The sequence below is a fragment of the Egretta garzetta genome, unplaced genomic scaffold (genome assembly GCF_000687185.1).
Source record: "Egretta garzetta isolate BGI_Z169 unplaced genomic scaffold, ASM68718v1 scaffold138, whole genome shotgun sequence".
NCBI classification, from domain to species: Eukaryota; Metazoa; Chordata; class Aves; order Pelecaniformes; family Ardeidae; genus Egretta; species Egretta garzetta.
In genome coordinates, this window is record NW_009260598.1 from 60749 (window position 1) to 75769 (window position 15021).

At 39.7% G+C, this 15021-nt stretch overlaps 1 protein-coding gene across 1 annotated transcript in view; it reads right to left on the reverse strand.

Annotated features, from left to right (window-relative positions):
- Positions 1-487: 487 nt before the first annotated feature.
- LOC104131555 (ribosome production factor 2 homolog) overlaps positions 488-15021 on the reverse strand; it is a 23901-nt gene continuing 9367 nt past the window's right edge. Inside the window, 9 exon segments of the mRNA XM_009644734.2 lie at positions 488-1072; positions 1433-1577; positions 3349-3451; positions 7812-7911; positions 9077-9153; positions 9247-9328; positions 12433-12472; positions 13169-13206; positions 14052-14184. Coding sequence (XP_009643029.2) covers positions 875-1072; positions 1433-1577; positions 3349-3451; positions 7812-7911; positions 9077-9153; positions 9247-9328; positions 12433-12472; positions 13169-13206; positions 14052-14184 — 916 coding nt within the window. The 3' untranslated portion in view covers positions 488-874.

Genomic DNA, 15021 nt, shown 5'->3' on the forward strand with positions numbered 1-15021 from the left:
TACGGGGCAGAATAATGGCTTCCAAAGAGACAAGCAGAAGGAAAAAACAGCAAGGTTTTTCAGCATGTTCCAAAACATAGAACACCACACCAAAGTCTCACTAAGCTCTTAAACTCTCATCACCTTTAGCCAAGTCTTTAATTGAGTCTTCGCTAACTCATGAGCACAACCCTGGGAGGAAAGCAGGGTAAGAAGAAAAAAGACTTGTACCTTTCACGGTTGCTTCACATACTTCCATTCTGGGCACAAATCAAGCATCAATGACTGAAATTCAAACTGCAAAGGTTTCATTGATGCCTAAAGCAAACACCAGGTACTTTGCTGCCATGGCGATGCACACGGTAAACACACCTTAATCACTCCTGATTCCGAAAGTGCGAAGCAGGGCTTGAACAGTCTGGCATCAGACACGTATTGCGAGCTCACAGGTTAGAACATGGTTTATGGTTTATTGAGTTGTGCAAAAACTGAAACACATAAACAATAAATGAACAGAGAAGTTGTGTCGCCTATGCTACGCATATACACTGCTCTGGTCCAGTGCAGGATTTATAAGATGAGCTGGTTGATCAAGGGTTCTCAACGTAATAGCCACAAAACTGCTGGGGAAATGAGTCACCTGCTTGGCTAGCATATGTCTGCTAACACCAAGGGAATAAATACTCAGCTTCGGAAAAGCAAGCAAGTTATATCACATTTTTTATTTTAAATAACCAAGTTCCATGTTAAAGCTCAATACCGCCATGTCCCCTTTAAAATGACAAATCATTAAAAAGATTTTTTTTATAAAACTAAAACTAACAGCTGCTGAATCTTTATGTCTGACACATTTATATTACAATATATGTACTGAATTTGAAGGCACAAAGAGTTTTCATAGCTGTTCCAGACTATCAGCTGATTTTGACTTTTTGGGACTGGCCCCACCATCTTCAGCTGACTTCTCTGCTGGCCTCTTTTTTAACCCTTTCATTTTTCGCGTCTGCAGTTTACCAAGATCTTGCTTCTGCATGTGGATTCGACCGTAAGTTGTACCGAACACATCATGGGAGATATTCTTTTTCTTCTTCGGCTGTAAGGGAAGAACATCATTAGTATTTCTGAGTAGAGTGTGCCAGTAGCTCTGGTGAGAAGCCAGGTATCTGGCCTTACCATCACCACGTCACCAGTAATTAAAATACCAAATCAAGTGCCAAAAAGCAAAGCTGCATACACTGTTTGGAGCTTAGAGATGAAGATTTGTTCTGCTCTTACACGCTACCAGATGAGAGCCAGTAAAGCCAGCTGATCACCACAAAAGTGCTACAGCCCCAGAAATAGCAGCTGGCCTATATAAAAGTAAGTTTTGGTCAAATACACAGTAGTTAATACTTCAGCTTTTGCTCTTCTTCACTTAGAGGTCTGGAAGTAATATACTTGCCAAGGTACGTACCTTCAGGGCTTTTGGTTGTTTTAAAGACAGGTTATAAAGGTCGTCTGAAGCTAAATGTGTCCTCCTCATAACCAGGTCTAATGAAGGTCCCATCTCTTCCAGCTCAATTCTTGGTATTTTACAGCCAGATTTCTTCAGAAGCACCCTAGAAGGGAAAAACAACCCAGACCAACATTGTCCTCTGCGATAAAGACTTATCCATCCTCCTAAAGGGCAGATTCAATCCTGTAGTTCAGAAGACTATTGAAAACAATTGCCATTGCTAACTGTTATTGAGAAAGATGTTGATAACAATTTATAATATATTAAATCTCTCCCATCACAATCTGAACACATGCAAAATATAAGCTGGCTAAGGTAACTTACTTTTTTTTTTTTAAAATCATAGAACGTTTTGGGTTGGAAGGGACCCCTAGAGGTCATCTAGTCCAACCCCCCTGCAGTGAGCAGGGACACCACTAACTCGATCAGGTTGCTCAGAGCCCCGTCCAACCTGGCCTTGAATGTTTCCAGGGATGGGGCCTCCACTACCTCTCTGGGCAACCTGTTCCAGTGTTTCACTACCCTATGAGACTAGTATTATCAGTATTATTGTTAAAACTCAGTCCCAGTGCCCTGGAAGCCGTATCACTCCTCAAATTCAAAATAGTGCCCTGGGTATTAATGGACATGAAAAATATTTACTATCATTTACAGCAGAAGAATCTGAGCCCTAACCAAAAAAGTTTTTTGTTTGCTTGTTTTGAAGAGTAAGACTGATAAAACTGGTTTTGTTCTAAGAGAAATCAAAATCGCACGGAACACAAGCTATGAATGCTCACAGCCTGCTAAGGCAAGGCCATGAACTGTGAGGGTGAACGCCAACACAGTGAGAAAGATCTCCTCGTCCTGCCTTTTCCTATTTTCCCTCACGTATCGCTGGCTGCAGCCTACCACCCATCATTCTCCAACAAACACGAGTGAGGAGAGTCCTAGAAATTGGCCTGAGAACAGACTAAGTCTATGAAGTCTAAGGTTACTCTGAATTCACCAAGTTAATTCATGCCACCTTACTAATCCAACCACAGGAAAGAGCGATCCTCCTAGCTAGAAGGGGGAGCTCAACGAGGCAGGAAGCAGCAGGTTGTACTGGGTCAGGCTGAGATGGAGTTAATTTTCCTCATGGCAGCCCTCATAGCGCTGTGCTTTCTGTTGGTACACAGAAAGGTATTGTTAACACAGCAGTGTTTTGGCTACTGTGGAGCAGTGGTGGCACAGCATTAAGGCTGTCTCTCCAACACTTCCCCCACCACTACCAGTGGGCTGGGAGGGGACAAGGAGGGGACACAGCCAAGACACCTGACCCAAACTGACCAAAGGGATATTCTGTACCATACGACATCGGCTCAGAGATAAAAGCTAGGGGAAAGGAGGAGGAAGGGCGGGCATTTGGTTTTTTAGGACATTTTGTCTTCTGGAGCAACCACTACACATTCTGAAGCCCTGCTTCCCAGGAAGTGGCTGGACATCGCCTGCTAGCGAGAAGTAGAGAATAAAATCTTGTTTTCCTTTTGCTACTGTGTGTGGTCTTTGCTTTTGCTTTTACTAAACTGCTTTTAAAAATCTTGACCCACAAGTTTTTTCTTTTCCATCTCATTCTCTCCCCGCCTGTCCTGCTGGAAAGGGGAGTAAACAGAGCAGCTTGGTGGCACCTGGCATCCAGCCAAGGTCAATCCACCACACAGGTTTAGGGCTTAAGTGTTTTCCTTCTGTTGTACAAGTTACTGCATTATGCTGGAATGCCTCTACACGTTACACGTTTTAAATGCAACAAACTATTGCTCCAGCCCGTTCAATTACACAACTACAGGCTACATTTGAGGAAACATTGACAAGAGTACCAAAAAGAAAACTAATAGATAAAACACAATACTCACTTATAGCTTCGCATGTAAATTTTCCCATCTACAGCTGTGAAATGCAAAACATACTCTAAACCAGCCAGACGAATACTGGGCACACTGGGACCTCTGAAGAAATCTGTAAGAATATTGAAAAATAAATAAATGCCAGGTTTCTTGGCTGAAAACCAAACCAACAAGTGACTGTAACAAATGGGTTTATTTCATAATGGACCCACATCACATCACTGATGCAAACTTCTTGGCTATATATTTTTACTGCATCTAACTAAGCAAGGCTACACGTGAGATGCTTTAGAACAGCCGAATCCATATGTTTAATGGGAATCTCATGCAACAGCTGCTACTTAAAACTGCAGCCCAGCCAAAACACAGGAGAGAAATCGAACGTTACAGGTATTAGCTCCCACACTGGTGAAACCAAACATGTGTAGAAATCCCAACAGGAACGCAGTGATTCCCAGAGATAATTTGGTAGCGATACACCTGCTACATAGAAGTGTGTGGAGAAGAGCAAATATACTTTCAGAGCAGTAACATAGTTTTATTAAGCTAATTGGGATAATTGCATTGTCTATATTCTAAAGTCAGCTCTAAAGTCAGCAAAATGAAATGGATCTTGGTTTGTGTTTGTTGGCCAGTTCACACCCAGCTAAACATAGATCAATACAGAGAAGCCATTAGTTCAGGTATCCGTTTAAAGACGTCATTCAACAAACTGATACTTAAGATTCTTAGTCAGAGCCAGATTTGGACGAGTACAAAGAAGGATCAAAACCAGCACAAATCAGATCAAAACTGTATCTTGTCTACTCTTACCTACAGTTTCTCTCACTGACTTCAGGAAAAAGTTTAGATATATCATTTCTTTCATACCTCCCGCACAACAAAGCACTTTGGTTCTTTAGGTGAAGTAGTATCTGTCATTACAATTAATGTTTTCTTTATTTAATAAGCAACAGGTAACTATAAAAATAAGACACTTGAAATAGTTGCTCAGTTTGCAAAGAGAACACTGAAATACAGGTTAAATACAAAATGATCTGTCTCTAGCGAAGTTCTTATATCAGGCTATGAAAAAAATACTGAGAGCTTGCAATAAGCACAGCAATCTGTCCAACATATGCAGAGGGTGGAGAAAGAATGTGACCTTGACTGAGGGAACAAGGTGTGCAAATAAACATGACAGGGCAATGCTGAAACATAGGAGAGCTGCTAACAGACGCAAAATACATCAGTCTTTTCCGTTCTGTCCCATTTTCAGATCCCTCAGCTGGTTTGTCTTTTCCTTCGCTACCTTTTGCAAGAGTATCAGCACTGGAGTGACATCCAAAACAAAGTCTTGCTGGCAGATATCAGCTGGAGTCTATTCAGGAAAATTCCTTGGTCAATTAAATATTCTCTCTCTCCTCCTCTTGTGAGTTGAGCTTGTAGTTAGAGGGCAAGTTGCAAAAAAAAAAAAAAAAAAAAAAAAAAAAATTTTGTTCCCTTCTGGCATATATTTTCCCTTTGACCAGTTCTCTGTGGGTACACAAGCTTACACTTACAGTGCTTTTATTGGCAACACCTCCCTTTCATATTTTCCTGTGGCAACATACATCTTTTTACCCACAGGATGACCTCTTCCAACAAATGCAGGTGGTCAGGAATTTCTGTTTCCTGGCAATGCTGAACAGCTGCAGAAACCTTACACTTCAGTATAAGTTTTTTTAATGTACTCTTAATTTACAACTCCTGCTTTGGTTGGACTAGAGACTTGCTTTCTCCTTTCTTTCCATTCCTAGTTCTTTCTCCTCCTTGTCCTCAACACATTTCCAGAACTTTTAATTTACCTTTTCCTGCAGAGAGCTTCACAGGACCTTACCATTTCCAGATTAAATTCCTAAATTATTTTGGAACACGAGCCTATACTCTTCTTTTTGTATCAATTCATATCCAAAAGCTGGTAACGCTGTAACCTATGTAGCTATGGTTAGCATTAGCGGAGTTCAAACCACCCCAGACGTTTCTCAGCCATCCCCTTTCTTGGCTGGAAGGAACTCACAAATCTTGAGATGCTCAAAAAAAAGTCTGTGTGAGGAAGGCTGTATGAAGAATCAGCTTATGGTCAATCTAAAACTGTAGAGGTCTCCTGGAAACCAACATTTTAGGAAGTGTGTAAGCAAGTCACATAGCACCTAGCCATTTTTAGGATGGAATGGGTATGCAATAACAGAACTAGCAAGCAGGAAGTGTTGTAAGAGAGAAAACATTTTTATAAATACAAGCATAAAAAGTTACTAGAATTTCATTAACTGCATTCCAAAGACTTAAGCAGTAAATGAATTCCTACACTACCATATCAGCAGGCAACAGCAACCAAAAGAGAAAGAATGGGATGTCTTCATCTTCCGGGACTCTAAAGAAAAATATAGCTGCTATTTATTTCTCCTAAATAACTTCTTCTGCTTCACCATTTAAGCAGACTATAGGGTTTGGTTACCATGAAGACAATAATTCACACCCTTGCCTTTAATTTTACAAAGAAAGTGCTGTAAGATGATATTCCGAACATGCATAAATCCTTTTGATACCACAAAAGCCAAGGAAAGCTTGGTTGTCCAGCAGCATCACTGGCATCATGTTGCTTTGGCAAGAAGCTGTTAGCTATCTAATATTCCCTCTGGGGTCCCAACACTACTGCTACAGTAACAAAGTATTTGCTGTTGTTATAAAGACATTTTTCTCTTTCTTTGCAATACAGTGACTGGCAGCTTAAAAGCACTATCTTTTGCAGGAACAGAAAGAATCAGTTCTTCCCTATCAGTTAAGGGCAGTTTTGAAGCGGGTCAAATTATTACCCAACCAATTTTAACTGGTTAGTGATACCCTCAAGCCTTTACACTCCTTAACCTCTTCCCTTCTCCATTGTTTTACACCTAGGTATTTCATAGAAGTCAGCAGAACATTAAGACCTGGAGTACATTCAAGAAGATTGGGTGTTGATTTGAGTACATCTGACTGCAGAGTCATTAAAAGCAAATAAATAGGAGAGGAGAAAGGGCAGATGAACATCAAAAGAAATAGGACAGGAAAGACTAGCTAGTTATTTGGCAACCATCTAACAATGCATGCCTTCCATTTAAGGTATGAAGCTGTTTGATCACGGGGTACATGAGCACATCTGGATGCCAAGCACCAAGACTGTGCAGATGCCTGAACAAGATACACTTCGGAAAATAATGCACCTGCTTCCTGCAGTGTAAGTATTCACTTGGAGTGACACAAACATGCAGCATTAAAACTCACTTATCTTTGTATTCAATATTTGCTCACCTTGAAAGGTTTGTAAGCACAGTTACTAGCCTTTCATCTATCCCAAAAAAACACTCAGCTGGATTGAGAGAATGCAAATTGTCTACTCTCCTGCTCCCTTTTCAGTCTCATTCCAGCTGAAACATCTTGCTTTAAAGAATTACAATACTAAGGGAAAAAAAAAAAAAACAAAACATATCTCAGTTTTAAGGTCTGTTTCTAAAGAGCAATCATTTCTCAGTTTGCCTAGAAAAAAAGAGCCCAACTAGTATTTATTATATAAAAGTGAGATCTTGCAAAGCTGTAAGATTATGAATCTGTCCAACCCAAGAATGGAACCGAAAGAACAAGACTATTCTTATCGGGCCAGTTTCAGTATTTTACCAGAGCTTAAGAGAAAAAAAAAACAAAGTAATCTACTTCTAGGAAACCTATTAAAAAGAAAAAACACACCACCCTACTTACTAGATCTAATTCTACCAAGTGAGACATATTTTTAAAGTGTCAAGAGATACTGAACCATGACTTCCATGTCCCAAAAAGCTACCCTAAGAAAAGTGTAATCATTTTTTCTAGTTCCCCAGAAAAAAAAACACACGTGCTTTATCTTCCAGAGCCTCCAACCTTGAGACAGTAACAAACTTTATGCCAGTTTGTCTACTAAGCTCCAAGCCTGCCTTGAAGTTATGACACAGCTATTATCTACAGCTGATTTTTACTGCACGTGTTCTTTCTAAGTACTCTAATCAACAGCACTTTTGTTCAAATTGGGGTCAAAATTCCAAACGAAAATGGTTTCTTTATAAAAACAAAAGCTCAATTATACCAATTTGTCTTTTCTGTAAGCAAAACCATCCCACTTTCTGAACTTAAAAGCAATGATCCAGTACAAGGTAAAGACTTTTTGAAAAATGCCAGTTTTCCTACAATCAAAGTAATGAATTTTAGTGAACACAAAGTTTCAACTTCAGAGTCTTTTAAGCTAGTCTTTCTCCCCTCCCCCCAACAGTCATAATGATTAGTTAACTTTAATTTCATGTGACATGAAACTTGGCAAGTGCCTGTTCTTGTTTTCTTTCTGTGCTGAACATAAGCAAACATTTATTGACAAACCAGCATTTCCCAACAGATCATACTACTACAGATTTATGCAACGCTACTGCTCAAATAATCAAATTACTGACCAATAAGAAGGCTCTTCAGTCTTCTGTATTCTTCACTTACATCAAACATGTCACCAGCAAATATCAACATAGGTTTTGTTCCTTCAGGACATTTACTGTTCTACAGAATAAGAATTTTAAAACGGAACAAAAATTCAGACCGTGTTAGTGAACGTATTATTAATTTAATAGGTGTTTAGCCATTCAACACAGAATTAAAAGTTGTTGTGACCTGTGATCAATATGGACAGAAGAGACTTCTTTTTTCAGTGAAATACACTGTGTATGGAAGGACTTTGTTTTTAAAAGGGTGAATTGTGTTATTCTTTGTGCTGGATTGGGAAAAAAAAAAAAAAAAAAAAAAAAAAAAAGAGAGAGAGAGATTCTTCACTATAAAATGTACAAGATAACACCTTCTGGTGAAAACAAGTTAATTTGTCTGCAAAGACTGACAAGAAAAGTAAAATTAGAGCAAACAAATCTATTGCACTTCTGACACTGAAGAGTACATGAAAAAGGCTACAACTATAAGATCCCTGCTAGGAACGGTGTTACGAAGACACACACTACAATCTGACTTCAAGGGGAAGATTCACTTTTATAAACTGTAATTTCTTCACTATCCCTTTAGACTGTCCTGCCAATTTATACACTGTGATAAGAAAAAGGACCATAAAAATTCCTTATTTTTGCAGTGTATGAACTGCTTGATATTAAAGTACACACATATGAAACATGTTTTAGTCTTGCCAAAATGAGCCTAATATAGCCATAAAAGGCGAATTTTCTCTGAGTTCAAATAATCAAGACATTAGCTTCCTGTCTGAATTAAGTATAGTTCCCTGAAAACTGGCATTTATGTGCTACTGAGAACTAAAGAAAGTTTCAGAGTCATCTCAGTCAGCAAAGTGACCCTCTTTGGTTGTAATTTGAGAAGAGGGATTTCAGTTTTCAAAGCCTACGCCAGCTTATATAGGAACTTACCACAAGCAGAACCTGACTAAGGAATTTTGTAAGTGTACCTCTTTAATTAAAAAGGAAAGCATCAGGAATAAACCAAGTCTAAAAATAAGAATGTGCAAAGAAAGTTGCAAGCTTGGTCAAAACAACCAAAATAAAATAAAAAGCAGAGCATAAAAGCAACGTTCTGGGGTACACAAATTAGCAATCCTCATACACCGCATGAAACACTTGTTTAAACAGCACTTCAAAGCACAGAAAAAGCCAATGCACCAAAAAAATCCACCAGTAGATGTCACTGACATACTGAATTAGCAATTCCTTACCTTGACATCTTTTAGGGATACAAACTTCTCAATGCCTAGCTCAATCATGTCTAGGACATGATAGTCAAACATGCGACCTGCGAAAGTAAAAAAAGAAAACCCAGCTATTTAAATATTCATTGAAAACTAGAACCTTTCACCCAAATAAAAACCCAAGCGAGACACATTACCTAGTATCAGGTTGTTAGGTCGCTTCTTGTTATGAGAGCCAAACAGAAACAAAGAACAATCTGATTTCTTGGAAAAAAATTCCTACAATTGAGGAAAAGAACAAAACTCATGAGTTCCAGTTTGTAATGTTTAAAGTATCTGGTGAAGGTGTAAGTCACAAATACATGAGTTTAGGAGCTACTTAATGAGAAGAGCAACTGCACTTACCGGAAGAGTTTTGAGCATGTCCAGGTCCACAATAAGCTAAAATTGACAGCTGGATTCAAGGTTCAAATAAGAATTCATTTATTCTTTTTTTATTTATTTCCCATTGCAGTCTTAAAGATCAAGCCAGACAATTTTTTCTTCCCATTTTATCTGTAATGCCCTTTTCCGTAATTCCTCATTATTTGATTTTACACAAGATACCTTCAACCACTTCTCTTTGCCTGAAGAGTAAGTATTTGCAAGTTGCTGCAGTTGTAATGCCTCATTTTCGTTACCCAACTCAGTTTTATGCAGCACATTAGCTTTGCCTAACAGCTTCTGAACAACCAGTTAATTCCCTCAACTAACAGCAAGCCTAGGAACATCTGCAAATATCTAATGTTCTCACACCTGAGTACAAGAGTCCTTCTACCGAGCAACTCCACGTCAATTTATTATATAAGACTAAGATGCTACTTAAAACCAAGCCAGTGGTGACTATCATAGAGAAGATCTCTTCTCCAGCTAGGGTAGATAAAGAACCTATAACAGTGTTATGTCCAGAGCAAATATTACAGCAATTCTTTCTGAGTATGTCCAACTCCACCAACTTTTCGTGCACTGCTGCTTTGAAGGAAGGCCCTCATTCTGTCTATCAAACACAGTTCCTGCATACACACACACACACACACAATTTATCCAGTACTTTCCAGAAGTACCAGAGTTTCTGCATCTGCACTTAGCAGTTGTGAAGCAGAAAAAGCCACTGCATCTCCTTCCACCCCTGCAACAGCCGCAGCTCAGAGGACTTTGCAGCTCTGCCCCTCTGGGATGTCAGGAGAGACCCCCCCCTCAGGAGCAATCCTAGGCTGGATTAATTGCACGTACAAATCACACAGCTCAGCACTGAGCTCTGCCACCAGGTCCCTGAAAAACACTGACTGTAGATAGATCAAGAACAGAACCATCCCCCTGAAGCACTTGCTCATACAGCTCTGTTAATCGCTACATGCTGATATATGTAAATTCTCTAACAGCTGTATGATATTTTACTAGAAAGATGCAAGAAACTCAAACACCTCAAATGTGTCCTGCATATACTGCAACATCACATACATTGCAAAATTGCCCGTTTAAAAAAAAATGCCTGTAACCAAGTTAAAAAAACCACCTAACTTGATTTGACTTTCCACATCTTTCTAGGCTCTGATTATTTGTTGAATGTTCTCAACGACCCAACCCCATTGTTTTGAGGTTACAAGAATTATAGGACCCCTTTTTAAAATACCAGAATGATTTATTTTAGCTGCCATGTTTTCCCAGAAATTATCAGAAGTTTCAACCAGTGGTAAGCTGATTATCAGCTAGTTCCTATACAACTATGAGACCAAGTCATCCAGCTAGGGGATTGTAAGAGGCTTAGTTTCAGCAAATAACGTCACAAATCTTTCCTCGCTGCCTACAATAAGTTTTCCATTCCACTCAGGATATTTTAGGGATGGCTGCAGTACTGTGCTTCATTACAAGAAGAGAACAGAAGCACATATTACAACACTTCAGCATCAGTATTAATGCAGATTAAGTAACTTTCTATGTTGGCGTATCTATGCTGCAACCACAGTGACTTTTTTGTTCCTAACACATAAAAAAATGCTTTAACTCAACCACCCAATACAACTTCAGCAACTCCTCTAGGACTCGCTATTGGCTGCCTTCACTTTTTTAGAAAGGATCCTTAATGATCATTAAGGCTATCTCTCCCATCCTCTCCTGTTTTATTTACTGAGAATTCCTTATATATGTTTCCCCTTTATTTTCACAATCCCTTTCAGACAAGAAAGTGGATTTGTGCCCAGTGTATATATGATTTTTTTTTTTTCTTCACACGCAGATTTACTTAATACAATGCCCCCAAATTCCCAAGTTCAGTGCGGTTTTTCAGTGAGTTATTTCAACAACTGCCTCACACATCGGAAAGCTGACCCTTTTTTCCCTATGTGAGTCAGCAGTGGCACAGAGCAAACATTACCAAATCATGATCACTGGGAACCAAACAACTTACTTGGGGATAATTCATTTTTGTCTTTACTGTAAAACCACAGCTGTACATCACTATCTCCTTTCTCTCATTCTGTTGAAGGAAATAAATATACTGGTTTTGTGACAAACGTTTTTCAGTGGTTAAAGTAATGCTTTGACTGAAGTGCAAATGTGTGAGATATAATCTTAGGATTAGCCCCTCTATTTTTGGCCTTCCTGCTCATAAATTATCTTGACCTTAAAAGCACTGAATCAACACCAAATCTAGACAGGTGCATATGACCAAAGGTACTTCTAAACACACACCCCCTTCCAAAATACCCTCAAGCTTCTGAAGAGCCACTTTTGCAAGCTCTTTGCAGGCCAAATACACCTATTTAAAGGAAATTGCACATTTTTCGGACAGCACTTGACTGAATGTTGGAACAGAACTCCCAGTGACCATCTCACACTAGCACAGCTGATGCATGTGTTTGCTTGCAGTACTCTGCTGGGTTTTTATTGCTCTATTCAAACATGAGGCAGTCACAGAAAGCTATGACCCCTCCATTTAACTATTTTAACCTACGAACTCACCAAATTGAAAACAAGTTGTTCATAAGCTGTGACACTTTAGAGGACTGACTTTTAGAAAACAAACAAAAAAATGCTTTATTCTTCCTTTCATATCAAGCACTGTTACTTATAATAGTGTTACAGACTCCTACATTTGCCTGTCAGTTTACAGAAACGTGCATTTAAGGTAAAGACAAAGTCCTCACAACACGACAATTCTGTCTTGCAGCCAGAGGGAAAAATATGCCTACTGACACCACAGCCCTGCCTTCAACTTATCCAAACTCCCCATAGACTTTGTTTCTCATCTAGTTGCTCCTGGAATAAAAGCAAATTATCCTCCAAGAAATTTCTTCATGACCTGAAGGCTGTAAAATGTCAGAAGACATTTGGTTTATACTTACCAATGATGTTTGATCCTCAAAAGGCCTAGTAATATTTTTCCTGAGAGAAGAAAATAAAAAAATTAAAAAAAAACCAAACAGGCACAGATAAACACTTCTAATTAGTTCTCTGATAGCATTAAAAGTCTGCATTCTACTGGAAACTCCAGCAGTAGAGGTTCAGTTTTAGTTCAAACCATAGGCCACATTATTACTGCCAGTAGCTCCTTAGTGCTGCTGTTGCCATTTTAAGCGCTTTCCTCCATGTTTCCCGTCTCCTGAGACCTGACTTCCAGACCACCACCAGTGACACTTCATAAACAACTGCCTTTGCTTGTTCATCCAACATTACATTTGCACTGCACCATACAGATATTGGGTTCCCATTTTGAGCAAGATACATCTATCATTATAATCTGTAACTCAGATTTATAAGAATTGGGATACGAGAACTCCAGCCTACCCACCAGACACAGAACCTCGCTAGCTGCTTGCACTGATCAGTCAGAGAACCCAGCTTATTCGAGTTTGCTGAATACTGCTTTGTAACATTTGGCACAGAACTGGGCTCAGCACCAACACTGATCACATGTAGCTTGTTTCCAGTCTGCTGAAATTTATGACGAATCTGTCACCTTCTGCAACCCGCTCTCCATTGTTCAAGCCCCCACACTAGCCAGCATCTCTACCCACGCTTTGAAATTACCAAAAGCTGTCTTGTCAGAAGACTCAAAGACGTCAAAGTGAGACCACTTACTTTTTATACAGTACAGCAAAAGGCTTCTTCACAGCATACTGCAAAAGGCAAAGTTAAACACATGTTATCTTTAATACATTTAAGTACACAGCACTGCTTTTTCTAAAGCCCTACAGGTTACACGATCACATGAAATAGAGTAATTGTTCGTGCAAATCAGTCTAGAAAAGAAGTCACTTCAAAAGGTCTGCTCACAATAATACTCTCTGAGTTAATAGTACTAAGCTTGGTTCCAAATTAATTGCAGAAGGACTTATTTCCAGAAACTAAGAAATAACAAAGTAACTGAGAAACAATTGAAATCAAAGCCATGTGATGGAATCTCTGCTTCTTGGGGCGTAAGGAAAACCAGGGAGTGAACAAGCACCTGACTATCATCAGCATAAGATGGAAAGAAAACGACAAAGCAAGGAGAGAAAAGAGCATAGGAACAACTACAATATTTTCAGGTAAGGAGTCAGGATTGGCAAGTTTAAGTTTTAGGAGAGGTTGAAAGCCCTATATCAATACACACAAGCAGTTTACAGGATTCTGGGATGTGACTTCAGCTGAGTGATCCAGTCCCAATTCTGTACCTAATCCTCTTGTTTTCAAATGTACTTGTAACACTTCACCTTATATACTAGACAATCGTGGCAAAAAATAATAACAAAGGGAATAAGCTCAGAACTTCTGGTAAAGAAGAAACTGGAAGAAAATAATCTCCATCAAGGGGTATGTAATGACACCTTTGGAGTACTGGTCAATCTGGGATTTGGGGAACGAGAAGAGTATGAAAATATCGATCTCGCAGCAGAGAATATGCAAATCGTAAGAAAAGAGAATACTTTGGTGTAGCGCAAAAGGTTATATAATTAAAGGTTGCATACTATGTCCAACTTACAATGTCTTTAAGCACTTCAGTCACTGTCGAGTTTGCATTTCCTCCTTTTATGAGCATAGCATTTTTCGTATTTTCTTTAAGTTTGGGTTCTCTCTTCTCAAGAAATCTTTTTGCTCTCTTAGTTTTAGGCTTTCTGCAACAACCAATTAACAGGTAAAAACTTAATATTAAGTAACAACACCCGACAGCACAGAAAACAGTAAAACAAAACAAGAATTGGAACAAGCTGGTTTTAAGTAACTTGCTTCAGTGACGCAGACTAATCCCAACCTGCAGAATTACAATCAGTGCTAAAAGCCCCGTCTCAGATGAATGTGTTTTACTGCCACTCTTCTCCCTCTCTGTCCCAAGTGAGCAAAGGTGACTTTACAGCCTTGGGCTTTTCGGCTTCTGCTAACTTAGAGCTTAAGCTATACCAGAATTCCGTCAGCCTACTGACAGGCCGAAAGCTTCCCCTCACGCCAGCTCCCTCCCCAAGTCAGAGACTCGTATAGGAGAAGCAAAGTTCCTCAGAGACCACCAAAGGGCATCCAAAAGAAAAGCTCGAGCACGGCGTATCTCTTGGCACAAACCGGAGAGCAGGGCCCTGCATTGTTTAGGTGAAACACACCAGCCTTAGCAAGGCCACAGAGCTTACGTGAAGTGATAACTACACAGCTTAAGAACTATGTTTCTCCACTAGATGAATGTAAAGCCTTTGCTGTTGTCTCCGTGAAGCACTGTGTTTATTCTCTTTTTAAAAACAACAAACCAACCCACCCCACGGAGGTACTTCCACCTACAGACGAAGGCCGTCCTTTCAAGCGCACAGAAACGCAAACACCCAACGCCAGCTGGTCACCACGCTTCCTTTAAGCTACCGACTGAGCAAGGGCTGCCTTGCCACCGACAAGAAGACAGCAGCGCTCCGTTTTCCTCCTTCCCGCGGGCCTTTTCTCTCTGCCGGCCTCCCGCCTTGAAACCCTCCCCA